The 18,411-nt window shown below is 38.0% G+C and overlaps 2 protein-coding genes across 7 annotated transcripts in view; both read left to right on the forward strand.

Moving 5' to 3' along the window:
- LOC138184231 (glutathione S-transferase 1-1-like) overlaps positions 1-12,752 on the forward strand; it is a 152,589-nt gene extending 139,837 nt beyond the window's left edge. The window contains exons 1-7 of one of the 6 annotated variants that reach the window (XR_011174292.1): positions 8,249-8,364; positions 9,393-9,593; positions 9,988-10,046; positions 10,103-10,244; positions 10,318-10,485; positions 11,401-11,710; positions 12,143-12,752. Coding sequence is in view for 5 of the 6 variants with exons in the window: in XM_069122002.1 (XP_068978103.1) it covers positions 8,251-8,364; positions 9,393-9,593; positions 9,988-10,046; positions 10,103-10,244; positions 10,318-10,485; positions 11,401-11,556 (840 nt within the window). In the remaining variant the exon portion in view is untranslated. The other 5 variants (XM_069122005.1, XM_069122004.1, XM_069122002.1 and 2 more) reach the window with 5 other exon arrangements.
- Positions 1-18,411, forward strand: part of GstD1 (glutathione S-transferase D1) — a 110,800-nt gene that overhangs the window by 85,100 nt on the left and 7,289 nt on the right. The gene's annotated exons all lie outside the window — the stretch shown is intronic.

The raw sequence follows: 18,411 nt of genomic DNA on the forward strand, positions 1-18,411 counted from the left end.
CATACAATTGCTTGGCCTTCGCATATTATACAGGGTGGTTGGTAACTGATGGTACAAGCGGAAAGGGGGTGATTCTACGCGAAAAAAGAAATCGAAAATATAGAATACAAATTTTTTTTTTTTTTAATTTTTCCATCGAGACAACGATCTACAGTGGGATCCGTTATAACGTACCGCACGCGTACCGAGCGAAAATTCAAAGTCGATTTTCTCGAAAACAAAGCCTCGAACGAAAAATTTTTATTCTATATTTTCGACTTCTTTTTTCGCGTAGAATCACCCCCTTTCCGCTTGTACCACCAGTTACCAACCACCCTGTATATTCTACCGTCTTATATTCTACTGAATATAATCAAACCATCAATGATACAATTTGAATGACAGCGGAAGAAAATGCCAAAACGTATCTATTCTCCGTACGTACCTAAACTTAAGTTTATGGTAATTTAAAAATAATAAAAATCCACGAGGCTACTTCTTCTCATAGTTAAGAAGCATCTCGACATTAGTTCACAAACTTTACCTCAATGTCTAAATATTAATCAAGAATAGTCGTTTAAAAGTTTATCATTTCTACCTTGCTGTAAGAAAAGTTGTTCAAAAGTTGTTCACTCTTCGTTTACATCCTTTCCCTTCAATAATTTCAATTTACGTGTACAATTTGCACGTTTAATCGACGAATAAGTTGAACCGTACGATCGTAAGGTTCGAATCGATTTTACTTTCTTTATGTTCGAAGAAACTCATTTCGATTAATACGTATAACCACACGGTACGCGAAATAACGTAGAAAACGTTAAATAACACGCGAAACTATGTAAAATATCCAAAGTGAAGTACTCGTGTAAATAATTCTTGTAGCAAATTTATAGCAAAACGAATTCGCATACTGCGTAAGATCTCTTACGCTTCTCTTGTATCTCTTTTCTGTCTTGTTCATAAAAATACGAAACTGAAGATACGTAATAAGAATCTGCAGCGTAGTCATCAGTTACGCGTAATTGCGTTGTTCGTCGCTATTTTCCTTATCTACAAATTTATATTAGATGTTCAGCGCATGAAAGCTGTTCGTAATCGGCGAACTTCGAAACTCGCGTCGGCAATACTCTTGCATGACATAGCCGGTTCAAAGACTTTTCGGCCGCGGTCGCGGATCAAAGTAGCGCGCCAAGTGAACTTTCAAAGGCTTATGAAATTCCAGCAGTCGCTTTTATACGCGAATCGTTGCACGGTCGCGGATGGTAACGAGCGAATCCGTAAGTTTTTTTCTTTCTAATTAACGACACGGAAAACGTGGTCGCACGGCCTTTTCAGTCGCGAACCGTTTTCCCGTTGAAGCCGTGTGTAATCTCGCATCTGAGCGTCGAAGGAAACAAAGAAAAACCAAGAATTTTACGTTTGTAAAGGAGGAAAAAAAAGGGGAATCCGGTCGATCGACAAATTGTACGTTGATCAATAGTCAGCGACTATTCTCTCGCGATAATGATATCTATTCGTTTCGTAAAAAGAGAAACGACTGTTTGATCTGTCGAGGATCGAGGTACACGTGTTTCAAATATCTGATAGATACACGAGTTAACCAAAATGGAATGTTAACCTCGAATAAAGGCCTAAAGCACACTTGCAATTGTAAATTTTGCGAAAAAGGGTTGTGGAAAGTTTTTAAATCACGTTATATTTGATAAACTGAATGCGCTTAACGAACGACTATAAAACCAAAATGTGTTGTACAACTCCTGAACTTAAGCGCTCGAATCAAGAAATAGATACAGAATGTCGTTAAATCAATTATATAAAGTCGATGATGATGATCTAACGAAATGTTCAGACAGAGTACCGCTTCCGTTTTAATCGAAACGTATAGGATGTCGTAGCTATAGGATTTTGCACGTTGCTCTGTTAATTATCCACGCAATTCGAGGATTTGATTCGCAACTGCTTTGCATTTCTTCCAGCTACCTAGTTTACATATGTCGTGATGCAGGTTTGATGAAGCGGAGGCTTAAAATTCCAGCAGGCCCGTCACACCGGATATGGAATAACAAGCGTATCTCGTAACAGCCAATTCCCTCGACAGCGGAGCTCAAGAAAGCAGACGGAAACTAACGCGTTACCTGCAAGACAGTTCGTAACTCTGTGGAACTCGTTGAAACTCGTAATATCTTTGCTACTTCTCCACTGACAACGAAGAGAACAGATTGGAGATGTATAGAAAGAGAACGGAGCTATCTTCCACTGGCTGCTTTCGTTCCTATACATCTTCCTAGTTGACGTCATTGTCGACGTCCTGGACTCGGCATAGCCGTGCTGATGGTCGCTGTTAGTCAACGAAAGCCTTTGATCCTTTACCTCCTACCGCTTCCCTTTCGAACAGCGTACATGCGAACACCGAAATGCTCCGTCACTTTTATCTCATCGATTTTGATTTCATTAACCCGAAAACCTCTACCGATATCGCGAACATCGAGACACGGATTTCTGTTCCTAAACTTATCGATCAACGAAGCCAGAGCAGCGTGCAAATCTTATTAAGGATCGAGAGACTCCGAAGGAATTTTGGCACGCCACGAGGAAAAGCAGCTGATTCGGATTAAGTTTCGACCGATGGAAATGCGTGGTAAGAGACAGAGAAAAGAGGAACTAATACGGTTGTATAATCGGCGGCCGGCTGGTTTAAAATTTATCACTTTTGGCTGGAGGCCGTGCTCGTAAAATACATCTGGCCTTAACGGGATATCGATGAAAGCGATCGGCGTGTGTTTTCGTGAACGGCGGGCGACCACCTCGTATAAACCAGCCCCTCCCCCTCCTGCGATGTGTAATAAAGTGGATCAATTAAGGCGGGCAACGATGGAAATTTAGATGTTAATTAACCCACGGTCTAGAATATGGATGGTGTTTGAATGTAGCGATGGATTAATTTCGCCGAAACGTTTACCCCCGCTTAAGCGGAAAAGCAAGAATTGTTGGCGAAGCTGCGCCACTAATTAGATGAAAAAATATTGCGCGTAACCGCTGGTTTCGTCGTAGAAAATGCATTTCGCTTCTTGTTGATAAATATAACGTAGAATTAAATGACACGGTCTCGCTTTAATATCTTTTAATCGATATTAAAAAGTCCAGCAGGCTTTTGTTTCCGTTTGTTTTAGCATTGTGCCATTTACATGTAACCTAAATGAAGGTAAAATTAAACGGTTCGGTAATTGCTAGCAATATGCGTTGTAACGTTTACTGGCATCTGACATCTTCGTACACGTACAAACGGTTTGACGATGATCGTGTCAATAATTAGACAAGTTTGTACCATTAAAGCTATTTAATCGCTGCAATAATTTACGACTCAGACAGGAATATCTATGTTTGTTCGAGCGAATATAACGTGATATAAACATTCCGTTGCCAATGTGTGAAGCAACGCGTTTGTTGTTCAGAATACACCGTACAATTAAATTGATACTCGTACGAAGTACGTTAACAATCATCGTTAAATATTTATCTAACTTTAATCCCACTTTGTGAATTTACTTGCACATCGTAGTAAAGAACGCAGAAATAATTTTTTTCTTTTTTTCAAAATACCAAAGCGATAAATTGAAAAACTAGCATTCGCAACATCATCGCTTTTTTCCGTGGCTTCTGAACGGTTCGATTATCAGCAAGTCATATTTCATTCGTAGGCAGTTCACCGTTCACAATTTCCTGAAAAGTACTTTACCTTTCTTAATGGTGTGTACATACACGTGCATACATACATGTATGTAACAATAATGGTGCTCGTGCGTCGTGCTACCGGAGACACGTCGAATGAAAGACGCGGCTGAATTTGTACCGCACATCGTCTAATTTAACTCCATTTAGTCTGTCGATCATTCGAGAAATGTATATTAGCAAGCTCCGAAGCGTGTCGTTTCAACAACGGCGACTAAACGATCTTCGATGGTATGCAGTTCCAAGCGTCATAAAAATTAAACCAGGCTTTCCATCGAAGTCGTCGAATTATTCATAACCTACCGAACAAAGCTATTTCTACAAATGAAATATTCACGGGGACTATACAGGATTCTCAGTGAAATCCAACTACCAATGGTATCTACTCAGGCTTCGGTAACGTTACGAAGTAACGCTAATACCCTTGCATACGGACAGTCGTTGGTCAGAAAATAATACTGCAAATATTGGGTTCGTTGGTGAAAGAAAGCAGTCACCTGAGCCGCGGACAATCAACTATCGACAATGGTCCAGGCGATGGCGAATTTCGCGACCTACGGAACAAACGCAACGTTCCAACGTTACTAACCATCGATTGTCCGTATCCCGAGCGAGAGAAGCAACGAACAAACGTGGAAGAGACGCACAGCGAGAAATACAGAGAATGGGAAATTAACGAAGCTAGAAAAGAGGGAGACGGATCGGGTCGGCTCGGCTCGGGTAATCGCGGGGCGAGCGTCAGAGTGGGAACGAGGGTTGAAACGAAAGGGCTAGGCTATCTCGGCTAGATGCCGCATTTCCATGACGGCGTCGATGAGCCGAGAACGATCGCGGCTATTCCATTTTCCATTCGAGTGGATCCGCTCGCTTAATCGATAGTTACAGCGCAGACACGCCCGGCGCTAGCTGCGATAACTCGGTCAGCGTAAGCACGAGACTCGACCAGGTCAGCGAGCCAGATGCAAACTCATTTCGCGACGTTATCGACGGTCGGCCAGACGCGATAGCGGTTATCGCTACCGTTTCGTGAGATTTAATGAGACACGCGGAAAGGTCGCACGGAACCGGAGGAATCGCGCGACTCGTGCACCACGAAATTATAAAAGGGTACATGATGCTGTCTTTGTCTCTCTGTTATCTCGCGAGTACAACCTCCGCAACAAACGCGTGGAATTCGATTTTAAGATTAACGGTGATATGCTCGCGACGATCTTGAGAATCGGTAGGATCACGTCGATCCGTGGTCAAGTACAGTAATTAAAGGATTAATCGTACCAGCAGTAGGTATCAGATCCGCGCCGTGCTCACGGCATTATCGTTCGTCCCACTTCCGCTTCGTTACACTTCCAACGGATCGAACCCCGTAGCATTTGTCAACCGTACGAATAGCAACGCGTAAATAATTTACGCAGTCGAACGATTGACGTATATTACAGCTGATTCGATGCGTCGTGCTCTAAGGACGGACTCGTTCAGGTGGTCGACGAGGATCAACCAGGGGACAGATGGAATTTCTTTCGCATGAATTTCATAAAAGCATACACGTACGAATGGTTACGACGATCATTGCGATGAAAGCATTTGGGACGTCTTCGAGTTTGCAGAAATCGGTTAAACTTTGTCGATTAAATAGGACATAAATTATACGATGATCGAACGTGGATTTTCTGTGGATGAAATAGCATAAATTGCGGAAGTTGTTTGCCGCGAGATACGTTGATATTTTTATTGTTCGATCGAGAACGATACCGTTTAAAGATAGAGATGGCAAAATATTTAAAAGATTGGATTAAAAGATGAAGAATTTCGGAAACAATGTCAGTTTGAAATTATTCGAGAAAATTAAAGATTATCTCTTAACGCATATGTGGAGTGTAAATGGTTTGGTAGCTCTACATACAGTAGCGGTAGTGAAATTTATCGAGCTAATTTCGGCTAAATAGCCATTTCAGTAACTCGCAACGCACAAAAATCAATGTTGCTACGATTAAACTCGCCCGATTAAACCCCTGTTTTCAACATGAACTTTTAATTCGTTGGTACAGGATTAATCGCCAAACTTAAAAATCATTTTATCTAATTCAAGAAAAATAATATTTTGCATAAAAATACGTATTACGTTCATCGATAATTTTTGGAAATCAGATGCTTAATATTTCTGTTATACTCTATTTGCACGTTTTGCTTGCGGAAGATGTAAAAAAATATACGATACAGAATAAAGAATTGCTGGATGGAACAACATATTAAGCCAATGGCTACGATTAGCGATCGGTTGACTGTGATAAACGAAAGCGAATAGTTTTCAAATAGCAACAAAATAACGAGATGAGTAGATTGGTAACGAGAAATGAACTGAAAACGATCGAGCTTGGTACGTTCGATCGTATAACCGGTTAACTTACTAAAGTTATCGTAACCATCTATATATTTGATACCTGTCGACATATATTCGCATATTTTCGCAACGATGCTTTCTCGCATCTGCCATTTATAAATTTTGTACATCGTACATTGAACACTGAACACAACGAATAATCAAACCGTGCACGTAGCATTTTAAAATTCGTTAACTGTAAGGCAAAATAAAGGTCGTGAATTTTGATTATCGAATTGAAAATGAATAGTGGTAAATATTGGAATTTCTTACCATCGAATAACATAATGCGATCTGGTATAATAGGATACGAGATATTATTCCGAATTATAATTACGATAAATAAATCAGAGCGTAAACGAAATTCTTCGCGTATCCTCGCGTTGGAAATTCTTATCCTTATAATAGGAATATGATGCCTCCGTGGTGGAAGTGTTCGATTTTTAAGGGTTAGAACGACTGTATACTTAAAAATTCGAAAATATTCGTCTTAGTGTGATTTCTATGAAAATTCATCGTAGTACGTGTAAAATCTGCTGCTCGTTCTAATTTACAGCTCAATTAAGTTCGATCTGTTGAAAAGAAACCGAAAAATTGATTATCAATTAACATAATGGATGCAAATTGATCGTTGTTTCCACTGGTAGAAAATATCGTGAGTTTCGCTAACGCGAATGGACGTGGTCTTTATTTACGATTGGGCATCGGTTGATAATCGTTTAAATGGCGATTAAACGAAAACTCGTCGCCGGGGTTGTACGCGAATAAATTGAACGAGGGCGCGGCCGCACGCGGACGCATTCATTCGCGACCAAATTACATGCTCGTTCGCCGAATAATCGATGTTTCTAGTTGTCCATGACATCGTTAAAACGACACGTTTTGCTGATGCTCCGACGGAGAAATAATTGGCGCGCGAGAACAGTCCACGTTCAGCCGTATGAATTTATGAACAACCTAGCGGAGCGTTACAATGGCGCGCGGTTATTCTTACGCGCAGTCGCGATGTATTTTCGCAGCCAATTAAAATTATATCGCAGTAACAAGTCACATGTAACTGTCCGGTAAAATGAGATCGCGCCCCGGCCTCCCAGGTGACGACGGTAATGAAAGAAAATTTATTGAGATGAACGAGCGCGAACGTTCGCGGGAACACCGCGACAATCCCGCGTACGGCGCGCTTCCAGCTTGATAACCAGTATCCTTTTAACAGTTATCTATCGCGAAGTTTCTCGAACACGACGGAGCCACGATGATATCGAGCCTTAATTCTTCTTCGTTCTTCTTCGTTCGCCTTTTTCTTCTCGCGCGAAATACGATTATCGACGGCCAAGAGAAAATTTATCTACGACAATGGATTATTACTGGCGGTTTTCGGCCAGTGTACCGTACAAATTTTGGAAACGCGGAATATTTGACGATTTAGTTAGATGCACCGATCACTTTTCCTTTAAATCGTCAAATGGAAATAGAAATAATCGTCCGATGTGAATACCCTGTGTTGAAAGACTAGACGACTACAAATTACAAAAACGAGCAGAAACCTATATATTCGTTCGTGTCCTCTCGCAAAACTATCCATAAGTCCACGAAATTCATTCGACGAACACGCGCCACTGAAACAAATCGTGTGTCTACGCCTGCTAATTAAAGCCATTGAAAAGGACATCGTTGCTATAAATAATATCCAGTCGAAAGCTCTATATATAAAACGATAGAACGATTCGCTGCAAACATTTGCCTACGATTTGTTACGCTGCAACCCGTTCATCGTAAAACATCGTGGCTGTTTTGGATTTCAATCGTAACCGCCTGCAGCCTGCAACGAAACGTTGTTCGTGGATTAATACGATTTTCCCTGTCGTGGCCGTCAACATTGGCCGACAACGTGCACCAGTAACCATAGTCGTACCTGCACCTGTATCCGTACCTACCCGGTGCTCGTATCCATATCCGAGCCAGCACCCATACCAGCTTCCACAATCGCCTCCGCATCCGCCAACCTATCACGAAGCGACGCGATTACTTTTCAGTTTCAATCGCGACCACCCGAGGCTTGTTTTCATATCGATCGCTACCGATGGCAGCCTTCGAACGCGTCCAGCGATATCGTCGTTACACTTTGACGCTTATGTTTGGCGTTACGACATCACTATGGTAACTTGATGTACCGTTCGACGTTATGTATTTGCTTTTGCTTCGTTGGACGTATTCGAGTTCTATTCGCGAAACCTACGGATTTCCTGCGGTGTAGCCGGTTAATCGGCGAGAAACCTGTGGTACGTTATTTTCCAGTCAGTTACTCGAACGATCGATTAGGAAATCGTTAACATATGCACGCGTACGCGTAGGTGAAACAGTGTAGGTTCTAAGGTGGTTCGTCACTCGAAAATTGTTAAAAACGTGTCGTCCAAATGAAAGAAAATAGGAACAAAGGAAAGTATTCCGTCACTTTGCACGGATCGCTAATTAATGCCGATTAACTTTGCGTTTAGCAATATTAGACGATGTGAATTAGTACGAAGGGAAAAAGTAAATTCTTTACGTCGATCTTCTCTTATTTCAGAGTGATCTTCCTTGCGCTATTTTGAATACGCTATTTTGAAATAGAATATCGTATCGCTTGATACTTGACATATAATATTTTACTCCGTGTACTCCGTGTCTTTCTTAATTTTATCACACGAAGGATTCGAAAATGTACAAAAAGTTGTCTGGAAATGTAATTTAAATTCTCGAAATTCTCGAGAATTCATAAGACACGTGCTTTCACAAACTCAACTCGATTCGCATTTCAGATTCTCGCACATCTCCATCTACCTGATATCTTACATCGGTTATCAGAGGAGATGTGTAGAAAGAATATTTAAAGAATATTTAACCTACAAATAACTATAACGATATATTTTATCGAACCTTTCACCAAATAAATTTAGTAATTTAATATATTACGCACGCGAACATAGTAATTAATAATTTCACATCGTATTTCCAGTAAATTCGTAACAATAAAATAATAAGAAATAACAACGGTTCGTCTATCGTTTTAAAACGCCATTTGTCCTGCCAGTCTCTCGTTTACATGATCGAGTTATACTCTGAGCGACCATACTCTTCGAGAAAGATTTCCATAAAAATCCGCACGATCTGGTCAATACCCTTCCAATCCATAGGATCTGAGACACGGTAATCATGTGAATTTGTATGCGAGCCGAGGTACATGTGGATGCAAAATGTAAAGATTCGAAAGATTCTTTATGTTGGATCTACTGTATAAAAATCTCGTTTGCGCGCAATGACATTCCAGAAGCAAAAGAAAGAAGAGAAAACCACGTTGACACGAAAAAGGCAGAGGAAGATCGAAAAGATGCCAATTGATTTATACGGTCTTGTGTATAGTCCGCCGTGTCGGTCAGTTCTACTACTGGCAAAAGCGATTGGAGTCCACTTGAACTTGAAAACGGTTTCCCCCATGGACGGAGAACATATGAAGCCTGATTTCCTAAAGGTCCGTTTCATTTTGTAATCGTATAATGGTAGAATATTTTTAGGAAATTTTTAGGAATTTACTATAACAAAAACGTAAATAATAGTTATGTTCAAAGCGCTGCATCTATTTAAAACAAATGGAACAAATTAGAAATGTCTTACGGTTTCTAAATTAAAATAAAATTAAAGGAAATACGTATGTAGTATTAATAATACGCGTAACTAAATCATGGTTGACACCTAAATACTAATAATAGTAAGCTGATTTTATTTAATCGAAGAGTCATCTATAGAATGTTATGTACTTCGATAGGATTTACGTTCCCATCTTATCGATGAAACAAAGACGTTCGTTTTGATAATGCATGGCTTTCTTATTCGCCGTGTATTTACATAATTATTACGCTTTTTAGCTAAATCCTCAGCACGTGATACCGACGATGGACGATAACGGATTCATTCTGTGCGAAAGGTATGCAACGATTATTTATCATTTGCGTGAATTCGTTCGTAATGTCGTGCTTACAGTCGGCCAATTATGGGATATTTGGCGAGCAAGTATGCCAAAAATGACTCTTTGTACCCAAAAGATCCGAAAAAGAGAGGCATGGTGGACCAAATGCTATACTTTGACGCCGGCTCGCTTCACGAGAACATGATTAAATGCTACGTACGTATACTCTCTAATATTTTTATTGCCGTAATTATTTGTATCGTGTATATATTATATCGTGAAATATTAGTATCCAGTAGCGTTACATGGAGCACACTCTCTGAACGAAGAAGACGTACAAGCCGTGGAAAAATCGTGCGAATTGTTAAACACGTATCTGGAAAATAGAGAGTTCGTTGCCGGTGATACTCTTACCATCGCTGATTTTGCCATCCATACGACTATTTGCATTTTGTTGGTAAGTGTGTAGGTATTCGAAAAAGTAGGTATTCGTAGTCGAATAATCGATTTACGTAATCAGAAATAGAATTAGATATATAGCGTGTATATCGATACTGGGGAAATGAAAACAAAAATGAAATTTGATATTTAAGTAACTCGCGAAAGAAAACGTTGACACGACCTCTTACCGATTGCTTTCTGGAGCAATAGCGAATTTCTACGTTGTACAAAATGTACAAGTAACAAGTAAAGCAAAGAAAAAAAATGTCTCAACAAAAGAGACTCGCAGGGTTGAAAGTGACTCTTTGACATCAAACGGTTCGTTTCACGTTAATTGACGTTGAAGTTAGGATAAAAAGCAGCAAAAAAAGAAACATAATGCACTCTGTCACACGAGCTTTGATCGTTTAACAATACATCGAACTTTATCTTGATTCCCATTAAGCCGCTATAACAGAAAGTAGGTTATTCCGAGATTACGCTAAATTACAAATCTCATTGTAATTTATAACTTACCAACGATTATAGGAAACGAAATATGTATAAATAATTTGAAAAGAATAGTTTTGCTATTTACATTTTAATATTCAACGAAAACGCGTGCTTCTTTGTGTAATGTAACTTTCAATTCCGTTAAATGATATTACGTGCCAATAATGTTTTCATTCGACAAAGTAGCGATTCTGTTTCAGTTAATAAATTCCGTCTGTTTTCATTTTCTTGCTCCGTCTAACTAGTCTGTAAAAAATATCGTAACTATCGTTTTACGGAACGTTATTCTCGCTCGCTTTTAAACGTCCGCTCATAGAAATGGAAGTAGAAATAAACGTAAACGTAGCTGGAACCGTACTAACAGTATACGGTCGATATTATAAAAAGGTTGAAAGACGAAATATCATCAACAGGGTGTAGTAATATATTTTGTTGACAGTGCTTCGACTTCGATATTGGTCGATACGACAATGTGGCTGCCTGGTACAATCGTTGCAAGCAACTCCTGGATAAATTCGGTTTCGAGGATGTGCACGCCCCTGGGACAAAAATGTTTACCGAATTGTATCAGGCGAATTTAGGAAAATCTAGTTAACTCCGTGGTTGTAGAATAGAATGATAGAACCGCGAACTCGATGCTCGTATACCGATGATCGAGATTAGACATGAAACCTATTTCATCGTTTCGTAAATCATCGTTTCGTTTAACGAGAACCTTGTCTCGTTAAGAATAATTTTCATCAAAAAAGGTATTAAAATCATCGATTATTTATTATAACTTAAATTGAAAGACAAATATAATTAAGTAACGAGTACATCGATAAAATACAACGATTATTTTCCAATCGTCCCATTCTTCTTATAACTTGATAAGCTATTAGAACTATAAATAAATTTGTTTGCATCGCACCAATTATTTTATATCTATCAATTACTATAAATACGTACAATAACAATATTTATTAATTATGATTATTATTATTAATTATGATACATTACCGATAAATCAAACGCTACAATTTCATGATATCTATATCATACAACGTAGCGAACGTTTCACGTGGTTGCCTTATATAATCTTTAACGCGCAACATCCATCAGTTATCGATTATCTCGTAACATATTATTCGCGCGCTTATCATAACCTTTTCGAAATTTATTTATCTACTACTTGTCTCCAGCCTGATTTCAACAAACTATACTCTATCAAATTCTATGATTAGCACATAGAGTTAGAACTACGATTCGTCTTTGACAATTCGGAAATCCACATGGAATCGAGACTCGCCTTCTGCGATTAGATAAACATTTCTGCTGACGTTTGCGATATCGATCTTTCGATGACAACACGATATTCGCGCGTCGTTTATAAAGACGCTCCTCGCGACAACTAACTCGGTCGGATAGTTCGTAATTATAGCGATGAGCTGTTGAAAAGTACATAGTTAAATTTGCCTTGCGTGTTCCGGTACTTCTCCCTTTCCCAATACCTTTATATCTATTCCGATTATTTGTCGCAAATCAACCGACTGAAGTTTCCAGTACGGCAGCTAGAGAGTTTCGGTTCATTTCAACGGCTTTCGTTTCGTAGTAGAATCCGTTTATCGATCACGTTCAAATATTGTTTTCGGTGAAACACACGGTTCGATTAGGTAGACACTCGACGCGAAATTTAATCGACTCGTAGTGAAGGATCACTCGTCCTATGAAACGTACATCTACGCTACTGATTGCAACCGAACCGAATTCGCGAGTAAAGTTTACCGAATAAGCTGAATATTCGTTTTAGAAAAACTTGATTCTTTTCCTTTAAAATCGCTTGTACAAATACATATATTAAATATATAAAAAAAAAAAATTAAAGGTACACAGCAGTGATATGATAAGAGAAAATCACCCGTACAACAAGCCTATTTTCATTTACCGCTGAGTAATGTCGAATAATCACTATGACTTTGTGTTTTTTATCCAACATTTACATACGTCAACCTTGAAGCTCGCGTATGACTTGTCGATTGATGGTTTAGTCACCAGCGAAGTTAGAAGTAACGCTAACAGTGAGAATCCACTTCTTTTCTCTTCTTTCTTTCCGAGAAATATTGACCAATGGATAATATGTTCAAATATTTTCCAGAATTTCCGTGACACAATGTACTAATTTTTGCGGAATTAAGCGAATAGAGGGAACGTCGATAAATCAATCGCAAAAAATAAAAACCAAATTATCCGAATCCCTTGAAAATCAAAGAGAGGTTCTATCGTCGTCTATTTTTTCATCTCTCTTTTTTCCCCATCCACTGATTGTTTCGTCCTCGTTCGACTTCCGTACGCGATGTTTTTCACAGAGGCATGCGTTCGCCGGTCGTGCGTGAGACTACGTGCCAAGAATTACGCAACACGGACAATAATTTTGCTGGACGATACAACCATGATGCGGCAGAAACTGCGGAATCCTGGACCGAGTATGCCGGCTGAAAAACCCGTTGCGCTTCCGTTCCCGGAATTCCTGTTCGACGGTCCACGGCATTCTCCTGTTCCTGAATTTAATTAACTCACGGTCCATTTCGCGAATGCGGCCGCGCGGATCGCCCTCGAGGAATCATCGAAGGGAAGATAATGTTTTTACCGGCGAAATTGAGAACGCCTCGGAAGAAACTCGCGCCGCGCGCCGCACAGAAAACGAACCGCCTCCCAACGCAGTTCTGCTCTCCTCAGATACGGCTTTCTCCACGCTTTTTGATCCGTCGTTATTGTTATTTCAGATTTTATTATTTATTTCAGATAGATCGATTAGCAAAGTTTCTCGCAACGGGCGGACATTTCTTTCTCGTATGCCTTTCGTCGATGGTTTAGGACGATACACAAGGATCGTATAAGTATATCGTATGGCCTATAAATTAGCATAGATACTGCACGACGAATTAAAAATTATAGAAAAATAATTGAACGTTGCCCCGTGTATATAACGTATAAATATACACGATTTTCCTCGAAAGGAAGCTTTATTCTGCAAAATTTGATTCTTTTCCATTTGTTTTATTTACGACGAATAACAACTTGCTCGATATTTCGTTCATACGGTGTTATTTAATGCGAAAATATTGCCGCACGTAACATAGTCGTGTTATATAGGAGAAGTTTGCAAAGTATTTTAATAACGATTCATTCTTGCTTTCGAAAGGGAAGCAAATATTTAAGAAATTACAAATGCATAGTTGCTCAACTTAATTTCACTCTATTAAGTGAAAAATCGAGTTTTCATTATTTCCTTGACAACGTTAAAGCCTGCCTTCGTATTTAATTTAATCATACTGTTACGTAACAAGCGAATAATGAAATAATAACTGTGAAAGAATTAACGTTAATTGACAAAGAAAACTTTCGTTTATTAAATAGCATGGTTTATTAAATGACAATACCTAAAATAAAATTAATTTTCAATTCTAAAAGGATGTTCGACGTTGTAGTACCGTGAATCATCGGATAATAGTCGATTCATCCTCCCGATAATTAAACGATTTGCAAATGGATCTCGCACCAGATAATGCAATATATTTAAATTCCTGGTAGTTTTTACTGGTTCGATGAAAAAAAAATACTAAAACTACTAAATAATTTTAATGTCAAATACCGTATACCGGCATCACTCACTTTTTTAAAAGCGGAACAGATTTCGTTCTGGAAACCTATTAACCGAGGACCGTACTACAATGGAAAAGCAGTGACGCTACAATACAATTGAACGTCGTAATTACAAATTTCTATTAAATATTTTCAATAATACGGAATATTCAGAAGCAAATTGAAACATTTTTATGCATCTCGTATGAAACAGGAAAGCATTTGATCAAATATATTTATACAAGTAAATTAACTTGCGGAAATTGTAGATAGTAAAATCACTATTGCTGTATAAATAAAGCAAAGTCAACGAACGCGATAAATTATTTTTACTTCTAAATATCCGAAAATATCCGCGTTTTTTAATTGCTTTCAATATTGTTTCAACGTGAAAAATCACTAACAACGTTGTACAGTCGGCCGTTTATATGTGAATTGTTAACTAAAAATTTGATAATTCAATCGGTCAATTTCGCTCGATCGTTCAATATCGAATACAGCATATTCAATTTATCGTGGCGATATTGTTTGAAACAGGCTTGAAATTGCGCACGAAGCTTACGAATCTTTCGGAGGAAATTTTCCGTACGGCTCGATCTACGTGGATGAATTCGATTCTGCCGCGCTATTCGTAATTAATCCGCGTCTTCCAAAAGAGCGTTCCGCATTCCCGGTATGGCCGTAACCACAAATGATTAGAGCTACATTTCCGGTGGCGTGGACGTGCGCGGCGACGTTAAATCGAAGGATTTGCGGTCTTCTTGGATCTCGGTATTTCCACGATGCATGCATCGCGAGAATCAGGTAGGTAACGAAGGAAAAGTGGGTCAACCAGTTTACAAGCTCGTGATCGATTCTCCTAGCCCGTGACCACGCTCTGGCATTGTATTGTGTATCGAACTATTTTCTCAAAAACGAAGCAATCAATTTGTCGCATTGAGAATGTGCTCCAATCGTCTGCGAGCTTCACGGAACCCATTACGTGCTGAAACGAATGAAATATTTATTTACACGCGCAAAATATTTAATGACACTTAAATATTAAATATTATATATAAAATATATTAAAGGATTCGTTAGAGCGAATTCATTGTCAGCAACGACAATATATACATAGCGTTAGTTTTATGTAACACGACTATAATTTCCTGTCTATTTTTAAACAAACCATTTGCAAGTTTACGATTATATTCTTGTTTGTTACGTTAAATATCGTTGTCAATGACATGACACGAGCTAACTAATCTATATTTAATCATAATAACTATCCTGCTAAACCTGATAATATGTACCTACGTAACACCTATATGTATCAACTTTATCGTTAGAAAAACATGCTTCTAACGTTTGAGAATCCTCGTTATGTTATGGAATACGTTGAAATATTTTTTAATTGTATGTTATCGCATAAAGGCTTATAAAATGAAATTCATTAGCGGTATGTTATGTTGTATTTATATAATATATTTCTATTTATATCTCTATATTTACATATATTTTGTAGTATCGAATTCAAATACTTGAAAACGTTATGTATTAAAAATTTGTCTTTTTCTCTGAACATCTATCAGGTTGTCCTAAAAGTTTCTTTCGTTTTAGAAGAAAATAATAGATGCACAACATTTTTTGTTTTAATGAAAACGAAACGTGCCCTGAGATAGCTAGAAGACGGTCGGCGACATTTGATAGATTAGGTTTCATGTTTGTGTTGTCATAGCCAGATAAAGCAGCCAGATAAAGCAGATTTGCAGATAACGAAAAACATTTTTGGGACAACCTAATATAATCGCTTTACTTTAGGTTTAGTTATTTTCTTATTTTTGAAACCTTCGAGTTTGCATTCGAGGCTGAACGGAAGTACTTTCACCTCGAGCGACCAGCTTAATCTATTTGAAATACATTTGAAATACTCTTGACAAATATTTCTCATTATGTTTCGCAAAATAAAGCCGAACAGCGTGATAGAATTTTAAAAAGTTAAGTTTATTACGAAAGAAGGATTTGATTCGTAAAATAATCCTTTACGTTACATAGGATTGTATCGTTGCTACATTATATACTACATTATTGCAAAGTCACCCGGTGTATAAATAAGAGCAAATGAAACAATAGTTACATCACCAAGTAAAATGACATTACATTTTATATCTCTGTTTAGCTTTAAAATCAAAACGAAAATACATTCTGTAAGCAAATATAACAATTCGTGCAATATCAAAAAAATTGAACATGTAAAAAACGTTTAATAATAAATCAATATCACATTAATCATAAAAGTTTACGGATAAAAGTTACACATTTTTCTTGATAATTTAACTCGGCAACACGTTCTATTCAATATGCTAGTTTCAGGACTATTATTATTTTGTCACGATGAGATAAGAATATTTTTATCTGTTTTATAATCGCCCTACTTTTTAAAACACTTTTTAAATAAATCGTCTTAAATACTTCGAACAGCTTCTAATAGCGTATCGTTGTACATACTAAATTCTAACGAAATCTAACGATCTGAAAGTCCGAAAAATATCGAAGAGGAAAAGCAAAGGAGGTGATACCTCCATACTCGTAACAAGTTGAAACCGGTTGAGCCTGCGCAGCACTCTCTTATTCGCTACTGGAAAAGGAGGACATATGGTAGATACGCTGGCATTTATAAAGAGACTGGAGAGCTAACTCCTTTAGATAGCTCGCAATTATCTGGTAGTGTACCATTGAAAAACTCGTATTTGAATTTACTTTACTCGTCTTCGTTTATCTGCCACATATCATCCTTGTTTTCGTCGTCCGAAGATCCGACTATAACCGGTACGAAGTTTCATGAACAGTGCTTTCAATTTTTGATTTAACGTTGATTTTAATTATCAATTGTGTTTTTGCTGAATAAAGTAGAATCCGTATCTCATTGTTGTATAACTATTGCTTGAGAGTGAAATTCAATATATCATTTTGCAAACACGATTATCGATTTGGTGCATGGTGGAGATAACCAGACAAAGAGTGTTTACTTCAAGTGTGCCTGTAATCCTTTAAAACTGTGAACGAATAATACAGAGAAAATATGTAATCTTGTAGCGATGAGAAGTTGACCCGTGACGCAACTTGTTTGGTGCAACAGGCATGCCATTATATATGCTTGGCTGTTTTTAAGTTAATAGATCTAATGTATTTAAATGTAACGTATTAATATGTTAAACCAATGTATTACATTACATTTTTCACACTATATCAATATATTTCTATACACTAATTTATATATATTATATATATAGCAAACGTAACTTTGTAGTTATACAAAGGTATAGATTCTTTAAAAAATACTGGTACATTTGAATAAACATCGATATAAAAGTTACTTGCGACTGTATCGAATGAATATAAAGTGATATAGTTACTGAGCTTTTGTATATTAACCAGTGTATAGTAGTAAGGAATTCATTGAAGACGCGATGAACCGGCTATTGCATGATGGAAAGTTATTTAGTATTTCCGCTGACCTAAATAACTATCACGCGTAACACGAAGATAGAAAGAGATTTCGTGGAACGGTACAGGGGCAAAGGAATTATTAATCTCAGTGGCCTCCACCATTTTCCGCCAATACGGTGTTTAACTTTGAGATTGTATCGAGTTGTGTGAAAAACAACCAATCGGCATTCCTTCGGAGAACTTCCTTCTATCTCCGCACTGTACTCTTTTCCCCTCTTAATCGTTACGATCTCGATACTGAGTCATGCCATTGTTATGTGCACAAATACGTGGATACACGTATATTACTCGCTGTTATATACGCTTATACATATGCACGCATACATATGTAATTTTCTAT

The sequence above is a fragment of the Bombus flavifrons genome, chromosome 10, assembly GCF_040668555.2.
Source record: "Bombus flavifrons isolate JBK064 chromosome 10, iyBomFlav1_principal, whole genome shotgun sequence".
NCBI lineage: Eukaryota > Metazoa > Arthropoda > Insecta > Hymenoptera > Apidae > Bombus > Bombus flavifrons.